Consider the following 15260-nt stretch of genomic DNA (forward strand, 5'->3'; position numbering starts at 1 on the left):
GGGGTGAAGAACGGACATAACAAAGCAGCCGGTGCCCAGGGCGGTGGGCTGCACTGGGGGCAGCGGTGACTGCTGACTGCAGCTGTGCCCCTGGCATGAACTTGCAGCTGTAGTGACAGCTGATGTTTTTCTGGCATCCCCTCCCCTCTGCCGGCAGCGGCAGAGGTGGATGTTCAAGTCCCACACTAGTTATGTGGCTGGTGAGCAGCGTGGCTTCTTGCAAAATACATAGCCTGTATTTAGGCTACTGGATCCCAGAATTTGTTCAAGGTCTTGGGGCAGTAGTCCATATGTATTCATTTGTTTCCAAAATCAGGTGTCTTTTGGACTCTTTGGGCATACAGCTAACTGACACCGTTAGCAGCTTCTTTGAGGAGTGTAAATTCTACGCCAAACAGCATGATGTTGTTTCCAAACAGTTGTTCCACACTGCAGCTCTCTGCAGTTATACCCTGGCATTTAAACTGCCGTTTCTGAACAAACAGGAATTTTCTGAGTCTTGCTTGGTATTGAACCCTTTTCCATAATGATTTCAGGATATGTAACGGGGATTAGTTTGGTGGCAGTGATGACCTCATATATGGTGAAGGGTCTTGCAGTCATACTCTCACATCTGTTATGTCAAAAGATATTTAATGATCATGAGATTGGACTGGAAGTTAAAGTTGTGGTGGCTATCTTCAAAGCCCTTATCTGTGAAGCTCCTCATCATTTTTCTTTTATTGGACGTTTATATGGAATCATTCAGATTGTAAAACAATAAAAAGCAGAATTTATTGAGGACATCTAGCACTATATTGCATGTGTGTCAAAAGCAAATACTGCATCTCAGTGGCACTATTTGCACTCAAGAGGCATTTGGATTTTCAGTTAGTTGAGGCTAAATCCTGGAAATATTTGAAAAGACCGAGCGCTGACCGGGGGGTGGGATGGACAGATGGACCCCTCATGCTTTACTGAAAGAGGCAGCACGTTAATTCAACCTGACTCTGCAACGCCTGTATAGATTGGGGCACTTCAGCGAGGCTTTTTGGTACTTTTATCTAAAGCTAATTCAATCAGTTATTAGGTAAAAGTGCCGAAAAGCCCCACTGAAGCGCCTGATCTATACAGACGTTGGGCAAGCCAGGTCCAACTAACACAGGACATGCACTGGATTCGGCTCAGGGGCATTCAGAGTTTAAAGTAAAGTGCTGGGGGGGAGGTTTGGAGGGGGGTTTAATATCTGCAAGGAGCAACAAACATTTTAAGATGAGTAAACTTTTTACATTGTTTCTATCTCCTCAAATTTTGTGAGTCTGTCATTAGATCTCTGAGAGAGAGCTGTGTCAGCAAAACCTGTCCTTTTCTAATTGTGGCTGGCAAAAAAATTCCTCCTCGTTTGATTCAGACTTAGCTACGCTGATCCAGATGTTGTTCAACTCCAGCCTCAAATGTAATAATTTACTAATTTGAAAGTGACACAGAAAAGAAAACTCCTGCGTTTGGCCCATCTGTTGAGAAATTCTGACTAGCAAGACCAAATTACTCAATCATTTGCTTTCTTCTGTGGTTCCCTATTGGGTACCAGGTCATATTCAAAGCTGTGGTTCCTCTTCAGAGACCTCCATGAGATTGTCCAGGGTTACATGTACTGGGATTGTGGACTTTGCAATAGCTGTAATCTGTTAGGAGTATGGAATTTAGCTTCCAGTAACTGTTTCATGTTGTGTTTGTTTTTGTTTAGAAACAACAGACAGACCCTTTTTTTAGAAACTAGCCCACAAATCATATTCCTGGAAGAGATGAAATAACCATGATGTTCAGAAAAAGCGTAATCTTTTTATTAGGTGAATGCTAAGCAATCTTCCCAAAGTTGAGGTCTAACTGACTAGAGGAGGACAAGGTATATATGCCTAATGTCTGGAAAGTGTTCTGCTAGCTCAGTGTTAGAATCTAGATAAATATAATGAAACTGTGCAAATAAGGGCATTGTATAGCAGTTTTCTTACACAATATTAGTAAGTTCTCTGAAAATTTTCTATTCAAAAAATAACTTTTCTGTTCTGTAACTCTACTTCATATGATAATACTATACATATTGTGTAATCTTTTACAGGTTATTTACTTTTTCAGTGTGGTACAACCATCTTTGAAGTGTGTTCATGATGACCACAGCCGCAGAACGCAAATTCATTAACCTCCGGAAACGGCTAGATCAGCTTGGCTACCGGCAGCCCCTGGGAGTGGAGAGCCTGCCTCTGGTGGAAAAACTCTTTAGGTATCCACCCAAAACAGAATTTTTTAACAATCATGTTATTCAAGTCATATATATTATATAATTATAAAGAGTAGTGGAAAATAACATTGTTTCAAAATCTTTTTCAGAATAAGCTATCCTAAAACAGATTTCTTGAACAACAGGGACATCTTAAATTTTACTAGAATTATTGGGATAGCTCCTCCACATATTGATAGACTAAGAAAAATCTTATTGCCCAAATTCTGGGAAAACAGTCACTGTAGAAGCCAGTGATCTGTTCTAAAGAGTCCTATGTGCATTTAGTGACTGAGATGTCTGAAATGAGGCTGACAATTAAAATGTACATGTTTACTCGGTTTCTGTTTGATTTTGTATGGGTAGAATATTTACTACATCCACTTTTACTTAAGTGTATTGTGGTATGCAAGTGGTTGCTTACAGCCAGAAAACTAATTTAACTAGGTAGCGAGCAACAAGGATACCTTATTCCACATTCTACAAAATCCCAGCTTTGATGCCATAAAGGAGATATGAATTGGACCTAAAGTCAATCTAGTCCAATATTCTGTCCCTGATAGTGGGCTGATTAAATGTAGGGTTATGAACCCCACTGTAGTCAGAAATAGAATGATCTGCCCCTCTACATTATGTTTGATCTTCATCTCTGAGGCCTAATGTATGCTACAGTGTTCTGTTTGAAAATCTTTGCATATATCTAAAGTCTGCTCAGAACCATTCTTCTGTTACCGTGTCTCTTCCAAGGAAAGCTGCCTCTTCAGCTGACAGAAGGTGCAAATAGACACTCTTGCACCTTCTGCCAGTTCCGTGGTCCCTTTAACTATTGATACTTTCCCAGGGTGTACTGTGCACTCTGGCATGCTTGCTAAAATGGAGCTACCAAAAGGATGGATATGTATGAGTGGCAGCTTCTGTCTGTCACTAGACAGACCACTTCTGTCTGTCAATTGTCTGTCACCAGACCTGCTGGCAGAATGAACAAAGTCTAATAGCTGGATTGGCTTTAAGACTTGAGTCATAAGGCTTAACTTTCTTTCCAAAACATTTTTCAAAATGAATGATATTAACTAAATATCTAATATCTGAATATCTAAAAAAATGCCAGTTATGTCTTAGATCTTGTTAAATTCTTCAGTTCAAGAACTTTCTTCAGCAATGAGTTTCTCAATTTCTTATGTTGTTTGAATGCAAGAATAATTCTGATAATTGCGTATTTCCTCTTACCAGCTTTGAAATTCCTGCCTTTTTTACTGGAGTATTTTCTTTTTCTTGTGGATAATATGAGATATTGATCATAGAAATTCCAGACCTGCTTACTATATCAAAAAGGTCAAAGGTCTGTTTGAGCTAACATCCCATTGTGTTAGTGTGGCATGCCAGATTCTGTAACCAATGGCACGTAAAGGATTTGTGTGGCCAGCATCACATCCAGACACTTTTGCCTTTCATCTGAATTACAAGGTACCCATTTATATTTGGGTCAGCTAGTGATGACCTTCTGCAGGAGTCAGGAGAGAGGCTCAACATGGACCCCAGGAGCCATAGCGAGATCCCTTAACATCTCTCCTATTGTGCCCCTTGCTTTCTTTATTATTTCATCTGTGTTTTAATTGTGTCCCCTCTTAGTTCCCTATTTAAATAAAAGCCTTTACACTTTCTCTTTCCATGAGTTTTTCCAAATCTTGATTATTCCCATTGCTTTTCTGTACAACCACTTTGGTTGTAATATCTTTCCCCAGTGAGGGCCAGAACTGCAGGAAGTATTCCGTATGATGTTGCATCGTTGATTTGCGTGTGCATATCTATAAGTCTGATAGTATTCTACATGTCACTTTCTATTGCATTCTTTATGCATTTTATGCCTTTTGTGGAAGAAACCCACTTTGCTTTTGTCCAACAAGGCTAAAAATGAAATCTGTTTACCCACAATTTGTACTTAAATGAGGAACATGCAAAGTCATAACTGAAAAGAACAAAAACTTTAAATTCATTTAGTCTACAAAGAAGGCAGTGCAATGTGTTTTCATATTGAATAATCATTGTAAGCAGTGAATGTTAATGTCTTCCATGTTTTAGTAGTGTTGGTGTAGTAGTTTTAGTAGTAGTTGGTGTAGTGTTTAGTAGATGTTGCTGTGATGGTTCAGGAAATAAGAGAAATAAGAATGCAAAATGTGGAAGTTACCAAAATTTGCCGTTTATAATGAAAAATCCAGAGTCTTAAAAAAAAAAAAAAAAAAAAAAAAAAAAAAGTCAGACTACATAGTGACATCTTCCAACCTAAGCCTGTGTAAGAAACATAATATCATTCTCTTATGTCTTGTTTTTATTTATATATGGAGTTTTACACAAGCTTTTGTGCCGTCTGTCACTTAGTTCAGCTATATTTGTTTCTCCTCCAGAGGCCTCAGGAAGGATACTGTGATACCCAAAAGCTTGTCTGTGTCTATGTCTGTCTCTGTTGGACCATGCAGCTGGTCGATTAAAAGATATCACCCACAAGAATTCTTACCTCTTGCATATTGATTAATCAAACTTGAGTTCTGGAGTGTCCTTAGAAAAGGGACCTTAAAATAACCTGATTTGACTGAGTGCTAGAAGCTTTCCTTGTAAGATGCCTGGTTTCATATTGAATATGTGAGAAAGTTGAGTTTAAAACAATGTGTGCTACATGCTCTGCTGTATTAAGATTTTTTTTTCCCTACAGTTATGGCTTATTTTAGGAAAAAAATTAATCATAAATGTTTTCGCCTTATAGGCACTAGATATGTTGATGACCTCTTGTTATGGGATCCTCTCTAAACATCTAACAGGGTATCATGAATAATCTTTGTTAAAAGGGAGCGAGAAAAGGAAATCGGTTACATTTACAAATTCTTTTGCATTTTCCTGTATTCCTATCTTGAAAACTTCATTGAGCTCCTGTCAAATTCTTATAAAGAAAAAAATACCTTTACAAGTGTTCTGGAATGTATGTGCCTATCTTTAATGCCAGGAGGGAGTTTTAAAAATAAAAATCTATGGTCGTTTTCCTTTTTTTAGGAAAAAAATTCTGGTAGGTAAAACATACATGCTAGAAATAATTTAAAGTGCCACTTGTCCTTTTAAGGACAGAATTAACATGTAGAGCTGTTGTTTTTAATTTGTTAGGATTTCTGCCTTAATTTAGACTGTCAACTATTCCTTGGTTTCAGTGATCTTGTCCATACAACAGAGAGTCTACGCAGTGCAAAGTTATCTGCTGGAAAAATTGAAAAGGAGTGCAGCAATTTTGATGCTATTCTGGAACCTTATAAAGCAGAGAATGCTAAATTTACCAGAGAAAATAATGAACTACATTTAGAGATACTGAAACTGAAAGAACAAGCTGATCGTCATGTAAGAGGTAATTTAAAAAAATCACAAAGATAATTTATAGTCATTCTGAATGTCAAAAATAAGATATATTCAAAGCTGTGATTGAGGAGACTTTTATGTATGTATTTAACTATAAGTGCAAGTGTGGTCCCATTGACTTTAGTATGTTTGAAGGATTGAGGCCTAAATGTGTAAATATTTGTTTTGCAATCCAGAGGCTTTTGAATTTGAATGGGATTACATATTGATCATGTCAAATTGTACCTCTTTTCTGAGACACACTTACAAATTAGAAAAAATACTTAATTAAAACATCAGAGAGAGAGCTGTTTAAAATACAACTTTATTTTGGGACAGGTTTTGTCCTTTTGTCATTCCAATTTTATAATCTTTCTGTGTTTTTTATATAAAAATTGCTTCTTTTTCAGATGAAACATATTATTCTCCCTCTGTGCCTGAACAATAAATCCACCTTAGAATCTGGCAGTGAAGCCTGCTGTACCTTGTGGCCCATCATAGCAATTCTGTGTTTTGTCCTCTAATTTCTAATTACAGATTCTTGTAGTAATCCAGTGTTTCATGTGAGGATGAAGATAATCTAGTTTGCTGTTACACATCTGTATTTAAATGCTGTATAGAAAAGAAAAAGTATTTCAGTAATTCAGATATGTAGAGGCACTGGGTGCCAAGAGGCAGCACTGTGGGGTCAAATAGTCATTTCAGTCCCTTGACTAGAGAGTTGCCTCAAAGGGAGCTCTCCTTTGCTTCCACTGCTCCCATAGCAGAGAGGCAGCTCTTTGCTTGCAGTGCGGGCTGCTGCCTGGGGACTAGTTCTGAGGTTCCAACAGTGGCTGGCAGCACCAAGCAACCCATAGCGGGAAGGGTGCATGCTCCCTGCCCCCTGGGTGAGCCAGACTAGGCCTGCAACTGTGGCTGCTTCTTCAGTACTGGGACTGGTCCCTGGGCACAGCAGTTGCTGACAGTCTGTGGGGCAGTTCTTACATCTGCTGCCTACCCTACAAGACTGTTCCCATGGGTTCTGTGGCCAGAAGAATGGCCCGTATTCTAGTCATAGGGGCAGGGCTTCTTGCCACAGCTGACAGAGCATGAGCAAGAATCTGCATTCTGGCAGCCTAGGCAGCATTGCTGAGGCCTCCAGCCCTGTGGCCAGAACGCTGGCTCTTGTCAGTTTGCTAGCTAGGTGATCGAGCTTCTCACCATGGCTGTCAGAGCACAGGCAAGATCTTGTGTTTTAGCAGTTGCGGCGGTACTCTGAGGCTCCACCCTGATGCATGTCTAGACCCAGCACTCTTTCCACTTTATTGTGCATCAGCAGATGCATGACGAATAGGTCCAAGGAGGTGATACTTTCCCTCTATCGGGCACTGGTCAGACCGCAGTTGGAGTACTGCGTGCAATTCTGGGCGCCGCACTTCAAGAGGGATGCGGATAACCTGGAGAGGGTCCAGAGAAGGGCCACTCGTATGGTTAAGGGCCTGCAGACCAAGCCCTACGAGGAGAGACTAGAGAACCTGGACCTTTTCATCCTCCGCAAGAGAAGGTTGAGAGGCGACCTTGTGGCTGCCTATAAGTTCATCACGGGGGCACAGAAGGGAATTGGTGAGGTTTTATTCACCAAGGCGCCCCCGGGGGTTACAAGAAATAATGGCCACAAGCTAGCAGAGAGCAGATTTAGATTGGACATTAGGAAGAACTTCTTCACAGTTCGAGTGGCCAAGGTCTGGAATGGGCTCCCAAGGGAGGTGGTGCTCTCCCCTACCCTGGGGGTCTTCAAGAGGAGGTTAGATAAGCATCTAGATGGGGTCATCTAGACCCAGCACTCTGTCCTGCCTATGCAGGGGGGCGGACTCGATGATCTATTGAGGTCCCTTCCGACCCTAACATCTGTGAATCTATGGCGAGCAGAGAATCAAATGATTGGTAGGACTGAGCAGAGAGCAGTCCTTGGGTCTGTGACAAAGCCACCCTGCTGTCTGGTCCCACCAGTCAGCTGAATTGGCTATGTGGTCTATTGGGGAGTCAGCCTTGGAGAGAGGGGAAATGAGAGCAGAAGACTATGGGATGGATACTGGATGGATGCCCATATCATGCTATGTGTACAGGCGTTACATGTGGCTTTAGAAAATTTTGCTCTGTGGAAAAGTTGCTGGTGGAAAGAGCAAACAGTTTGTTACAGAACTGGCATATTTTTCAATGAGAAACCACTTACATGCCCTTTTAAGTGGTTTTAGCACTTTTTGCAGTGCTAAAAGCATGTAATTTCTTACTAGAAATGGAATGCCTGTCCATAGCCTTTGAATACATGATTAAGAAACCATTTTTTCGTAGTCTCTTTTCAGAATTAAACTACATTTTTAGTTAAAGTATTTCAACCCATGGTTTTTAGAGGTAGGAAGTAGGTACATGTGACTTTCCTGAAAATCACAGCTTTAACAGCTGACTGGTTACTTAAAAAATTATGAGGTAATTTAAAAAAAACAAAGGTAATTTATAATCATTGTGAATGTCAAAACTAAGCTGTATTCAGGGCCCTGACCAGGGTTACTTGTATGTATGCAGTTAACCCTAAGCACAAGCCAAACTTTGACTGAATTGGAACAATTGATCAAATTATAAGCATTAGGCGCTTTACAATGGAATAAAATGCATAATTTAAGCTACATATTTTACTTGTATGTATAATTAAAAATGTTTTCTGTGGTTCATGAGGTTAAAATATTATCTGTAGAGTTGTCACTATGCTTCTATTATGTTCTTAGTGTTCAGAGATATATTACAACTGTTCTGGAAAGCTATTTCCAATATATTTAAGATGCTTGCCAGCCATCTTTGCCTTTTCAGCTAATTCAGTTAATGTAGTCTTACATTAAAAAACGTGTAAGGTATCCTGAAGATTGGAGAGATTCAGATTCTCTGTATCCTATTTTTTGTTAGAAAATTAAAATAAAAAGTGTAACTGGCAATAACAGTATTCTGATACACTGATAGATCTCTTATTTTCCCTTTTCCTATCCCAATGGAAAATAAAGACTCTGTTTGGTCTTGGTATAGTCCAGTAGTCAGCAGTGTTTCCTAGCATCGGGCTGGAATGATCCAGCTCAGGTATGAGAGGCCGATGCTAGTACTCAGCTGCTCCCCCTTCCCTCCTACTCCTCCTGAATGCTGCCGTAGTCCAACTTCACTGGTTGGATTCACCCCCACGGGCTGTAAGTTGCCAACCCCTGATATAGGCAACTTAACTTTCCCCATGGATCAGAGGTTCTGAACCTTTTTAGTTGACGTACCCCTTGGTCTCAGAGTGAGACTTCACGTACCCCTTAGGAGTGACGTTTCCGGTGTGAGGTTGAGGCATAGAGCAGGAGTAGCATATCTGGTTTCCACATGCATGCGCATATTACAGCAGTAGAACCCCAGCAATTTCAAATTGTCAAGACTTTTTTTAGGCCCTTCGACCTGTGTTCGTGTATGAAATATATCTCACGTACCCCCTGATGAGGCTTCATGTACCCCCAGTTCAGAACCACTGCTATAGATGAAACCACAAGCTTAATAGTGATCTTCTAGAATCTCAGAACATTCTTGATGGCCCCTTGCTTTTGTTTTTGGTGGCATAGATATATAGATACTACATAACTGGAGGAAACTGGATGTGGTCATGGTGTGCCTACATCCCAGGTAGTTGTTTTAGTCTGGCATAAGTTAGAGGATCCCTGCAGCTTCTCTACAGTTCCAAGGGAACAGTCCTCACAGGGCAGCCTCAAGAACAGGAGATTGCAAAACTGTGCTTGAGGCAGTTTGTCAAAAGTAGCAATCTCCAGGAAATACACCAGTGACCTTTATCTAAATTGCTATTTTTATGTGGACCTTTATGTTCTTATCAAGTTGTCACATTCTGGAAAATGAGATCAGTCTTCTTTATACCAGTATTTATGCTACTAGCCAATTGCCCGTTAAGAATGATGGGGGAGGGGGGGAGCAGGCGGGGACAGAGTGTGTCGTGTGCCCATCCCCCCCCCCAGCTGCTGCTGCTTGGGGTCTGGGCCCACTCTTCCCCTCCCCGCCTCAGGGGGGAGGGAGGAGTGGGCCCGGGCCCAAGGAGGGGGAGAAGCCAGGCTATTGCAGGGGTGTGTGTGAGAGAAGCGGTGGGGGGATGGGAGGAGCAGGCTCAGGGCCAACACAGGGGAGCAGGGATAGGGGAGGAGTGGGCCTGGGCCTGACAGTTGCTGTGTTGGGCTGGGTCAGGCCAGACTGGCCCACTGTCCTCGGCCCCAGTGGGCCAGCCGGCTTTTCCCCTGGCTTGGGCTCGCTGCCCCCCCTCTCCTTCATCAGGCTGGACTTGCTGTTCCCCGCCCAGGCCCACTCCCCTTCCCCCTGTGTTAGGCCCAGGCCCCCCCGCCTCCCCCACCCCCATGCTATCTGCAGGGAACAGGGGGGGAGGTGGGGGGGCAGGCCAGGCCAGTCCTGTTCTGTTGCCACTGCCTCCCGCGAGCAGGGCATCGCCACAGCTGGCCTCGCCCCCTCCCTCCCATCCCCTGTGTCCCCACCATTATGGCAGTGGGCTGCCTTCTGTCAGAACACTTCTTCACGCTCTGATTGGCTGTTTGTCAGCCAGTCAGCATGAATAAAGTGTGACAGACGGGCTGACAGACAGCCTTTTATAATATTCGAATTGGTAAAAATGCAGTTAGGGTGAACATTGATCTATGTATGTTTTTACAAAGATTTGAAAGCCAGCTTAAGAAAAGTTGAACATGAGACAGCTGACTTGAAGTTTCTGAATAACCAATATATACATAAAATTAGAACATTGGAAAAAGAGAACAAAGCCAAGACTGAAAAAATTCAGCAGCTTCAGGAGAAAAATCTGCAAGCAGTGGTACAAACACCAGGTAAGATCTCTGATTGTGAAGCAGTCCAGAACTATTTCTGCTTTATCTTCAAACATCATGCAATATATTTAATTTCAGATGAGGTCAGCTACTAGTTGCTTCTTCTGGACTAAGTTAGTAGTCTCCCTATTTTTTAAATAAAACATTATTGATGTACATGATTGTAGACAAACAAAATAGCCACGGTTGTATGAATCATTTACAATATAAATAGGATCAATGAAGCAATAAACTTGACAACAGGTCATATGATGTTATTGGGGGGGGGAAGGGAAGAAGAAACATCAATAAGTAATGAAGCACCTAATTTAGCTACAAAGCCAATACAAAAGTTATTTTCATATTTGTTTACCTGTTATTGGTTTTTTTTTAATTTGGATGCTTGCTTGCTAAAATAGAACACATCTGTGGTGCAAGTTTTATTGAAAGAAGTACTTTTTGGGAAAAGATTTAAGAGATCTGAGTTACTTGGTTAACAGAAGAGGCACAAAATTTGGCCCCTGTTGCTGGCTGGAATGAAACGAGTCACTTCCCTCATAGGCTAAAGAAGCGGTAATCCTTGGCTAGTTTCTCTAGCGAAAGCTGGTAACTTTGGCAGCCTCTCTTCTGTTATCTCTCCCCTCTCTCGTGCCTCCTTCCTGTTATTTTTCCTTCCTCATTCAGTCTGGCTTCTTAACTATCAAAGTTAAAGGCCAATATGATGATGCTGCTGATTGTCAGTCATATGCCTAAGATGGCCTACTTCCTCCTATCATAAGCTTTTCACTGCTAAGGAGACCACTTGGCTCTTCCTAGCCATTGTCCTGAAATGCCTGTCCTGCTATCTGTCATACTCTCCAAGTATAGCTCACAATTTGTCTCCTGTTTCAGGTGAGAGCTCTTTGTTATGTTGAATGTATGGTCCTCTACCTATAACTCACAAACTGATGGTTGGAATTCTCCATCAATTACATCAGAAAGTCTGGTCAGCTCTCCTATTTCTGGTAGAGTGCACGTACAACAACTCTCTGCATCCATCTCTTTAAGTTTGTTTTTTGTGCCAACTACAGTTTACACCCCCAATTCTATGCCTCTGTGCCAAAAGCATCTTGTGTTCCTGTTACTCTTTACTTAATATGTCGCATCCTTGCTTGCAGAGGGAACTGACTTGCTGTTTTTCCTGGGCCAGGTATAAATGCCAATTAGTGCTACCAAATGTCCATAACTCAGGTACACTAAGTGTGAACATACCTACATGTACAATAGGTCTCAAAGAACAACACGTATAGTATAGATGAGAAACTGGGTTTTGTGTTCCCTGTTTGTTGAAAGAACCGGTCTTTTTTGTCAACAGGATTCTTGTTAGCAAACTAGTAGGGCTGTGCGAAGTTTTGCCCGTTGTTTTGTTTCAAAGCTGTTTTGATGCATTTTGAGCTAGAAACAGCGAAATCTAAATGAAACAAAAGCCTTTGAAAGAACTTTGAAATGAAACAAGAGCACTTTAAATGTTTCAAAGTTTTGCAACGTTTTGAAGCCAGCCCACTCCCAGCTGAAGGAAGAGAACCTGCACCCCTGGAGGAGTCCGGCACATCCCCCACAGCCCTCCCAGGGGTGCAGGTGAGCCCCCAATCTGCCTGCCAGATGACAGGAGGCTGGTAATGCCAGCTGGGCCCAGCGGCAGCACTGATCTTCCCAGCGCTGGAATAGCCTATGGGCAAAACGTCAAAACAGCATTGAAACAGCAAGACAGTTTCGATGAAATGAAACGGAACAGTGCTTTTGAAACTAAAGGAAACTAAATGAAACTGTTTCGTTGAAACGAAAGTCAAAGTGGAACGGTGCTGTTTCACACAGCCCTACAAACTAGTACTTATAGAAACTGCTTAATCTGGAGGGAGACAGGTTGTGTTAAACAGTAACAAGTTTTAGAGGATGAGTTGTAGAACTTTTATACATCTACTACATCAACTAAACTGATATGTTATTTTGTTATAAGAATGTTGTGTAGCATGTATAATTTATCTTACTGGGATATATTTCCAAGATGAAAAGGAGAAGTGTCCCAGTTTAGAAGGACTTGGATATAAATTTCAGTTTTAAGTAATAAGAATTTGACTTTTTTAGGTGGCAGGAAAAGAAATATTCCATTCAGACGCCAACGCATGCAGATTGACCAACCTGTCCCTCCCTCAGGAATAAGTTCTTACCCAGTTCCCCAGCCAGATGACCCTTATATTGCAGACCTTCTTCAAGTGGCTGATAACAGGTAATTTAAATACTTTTTTAAATTCTAAAGTATTGGTAATATTGTTGTAACAGAAAACATATGTCTTCCTCCCCCCCTTTCAATTTTCCAGGAGTTGGATAGTATTTCAAGTCATTTTGCAGTGCCAGTCATGTATTTGCTTGATGTGCTAGTGTTTTGCCCTTTTAGTTTTTTATCAAGAAATAGAGAACTTGTTGGTAAATAACTCCTGTATGTCACAGTTGGAGATTTATCAATCTCTGTCTGGGTTTATCTAACTATTTAAAATGGGAATCCATAGTGTCAAAAATGTTCTGACCTATTGTAGTCTTTTTAAGTTCTTTTCAACAGAAGAATTGCTCTGTTATTTTTCCATAGTCAAGAAACAAGTGAAAGCTAGGCACTGACATTTTCCAACATGTGTCCTTAGTTTAAAAAGAAAAAGGTTGAGAGTGACTGCTCTGGTAACTTTTAACAGTAATCTTTTATCTGATACCTTCCTGACATCTCTTAACTCACCTTCTTTTTTATGTTGAGGCTCCTATATTATACAAAAGGTTGAGAGGCACAGGGACCCTGGGGATGAGTGAAAACCCACGTACTGATCAGCCAGGTGGCTCATGTGGTTTTATAACTCCCCATTTAGGTGGCACATGGAGTTTGGACAGATCCTGAGGTTTTAACTGGTCCTGGGGCACAAGTGGCCATACATTTGCTTTAAGGCGTGATACAAACGAGCCACAAACTAATTCCACATTATATGTCATGTGGAATAACTTTGTGGCTTGTTTACTCTCATCACACATTAAATTGACTTACCTGTGTGGCCTGGTTACTAATTAAGGCATGATTAACCTGCTAATCATGTTTTAAATGTAACGTGTCAAGGGCCTTACTCGGGTCCTTTGGGGATCAAGAAAACAATAATATAGTTTCATAGTTTGTAGGTGGAGACCCGAGCAGATCATCAAGTCTGACCCCCTGCCATGGCAGGAAAGAGTACTGGGGTCCAGCGACCCCAGCAACGCGTTCATCTAACCTCCTCTTAATGAGCTCCAGGGTAGGAGCCAGCACCACTTCTCTTGGAAGTTGCTTCCAGATCCCAGTCATCCTGACAGTGAAGTAGTGCCTCCTGATATCTAGTCTAAATCTACCCTCTGCTAGCTTGTGACCGTTATTTCTTGTCACTCCTGGGAGTGCTCGGGGGAACAGGGACTCCCCCAATGCCTGCTGGTACCCCCTGACTAGTTTGTAAACAGCCACTAGATCCCCCCTCAGCCTTCGCTTGTGGAGGCTTGACACGGTCAAGTCCCGCAGTCTCTCACTGTAGGGTCTGCAGGTCCCTTAGCCTCTCCTCGTAGGGCCTGCCCTGCTGCCCCCTGATCATGCGAGTGGCCCTCCTCTGGACCCTCTCCATGTTGTCCACATCCCTTCTGAAGTGCAGCATCCAGAACTGGATGCAGTATTCCAACTGTGGCCTGACCAGTGTCGCATAGAGGGGGAGGATCACCTCCCTGGACCTGCTTGAGATGCATCTGTGGATGCATGACAAGGTGCGGTTGGCCTTCCTGACCACGTCCCCACACTGTCGGTCCATGTTCATTTTGGCATCAATAATGACTCCAAGATCCTTTTCTGCCTCTGCACTGACAAGAAGGGAGTTCCCCAGCCTGTAGGTATGCTGCTGGTTCTTCCTCCCCAGGTGCAGTACCTTGCACTTGTCAGTGTTGAAACCCATCCTGTTCTCATCCGCCCACCCCTGTAACCTGTCTAGGTCCGATTGCAGCCTATTCCTCCTTTCTAGCGTGCCCGCTTCCCCCCACATCTTTATAAAACATTGAAACTATTTGTCTTGCTTTCTGATGTTTGTATTGAATTCTTCAATGAAGCGTATCTGAACAAATGCAGTATATATTAATATGTTTCAGAATCCATGAACTTCAGGTAGAAGTAGCTGAATTGCAGGAAAAACTGGAGATTTCTGAACGTGGTGTGAAAAATTATAGCAAACAGGTACAATTAACGCTTTAAGATTCCCCAGTAGGAATCACTGGGATGGTCTAGGTATTACTTTTTTTGTGTTTTTTATTACACAAGAAGAATTCTGTGTATTGACCAACACATTTACTTCATATTGTGTTGCTTTTTTATTTCTGGATGATGTCACTAATGGTAAAATGGGATTTTTTAAAACTACTGTTGTGCTTGTATCAATTATTCCTTTAAATAATATATTTTAAGGGTTTTAAGCTAATTGATTTTAATTTTGTTATTAATTTTTTTTATTTATTTTCTTAAAGATCCATTCTTAATGGATGGTAACTGTTAAAACATTTTGATAAATATAACATTTACACTAACTTTGGCATTTACTAATCAGGAAGACATGCAATATCTGTGCACATTTCTTTAAACAGTTATATAGCTTAATGTAGTGATGTGGATTCTTAATGTGGATAGTCTTATTATGTGGGAATTTTAACTAGAAATGCTTATTCCTTACATGCATTCC

At 41.5% G+C, this 15260-nt stretch overlaps 1 protein-coding gene across 1 annotated transcript in view; it reads left to right on the forward strand.

Moving 5' to 3' along the window:
* Window positions 1-1756: 1756 nt before the first annotated feature.
* Window positions 1757-15260, forward strand: part of CEP135 (centrosomal protein 135) — a 69552-nt gene continuing 56048 nt past the window's right edge. Inside the window, 6 exon segments of the mRNA XM_025192534.1 lie at window positions 1757-1885; window positions 2099-2260; window positions 5452-5642; window positions 10357-10524; window positions 12628-12769; window positions 14677-14761. Coding sequence (XP_025048319.1) covers window positions 2145-2260; window positions 5452-5642; window positions 10357-10524; window positions 12628-12769; window positions 14677-14761 — 702 coding nt within the window. The 5' untranslated portion in view covers window positions 1757-1885; window positions 2099-2144.

The sequence above is a fragment of the Alligator sinensis genome, unplaced genomic scaffold (genome assembly GCF_000455745.1).
Source record: "Alligator sinensis unplaced genomic scaffold, ASM45574v1 scaffold134_2, whole genome shotgun sequence".
Lineage (NCBI taxonomy): Eukaryota > Metazoa > Chordata > Crocodylia > Alligatoridae > Alligator > Alligator sinensis.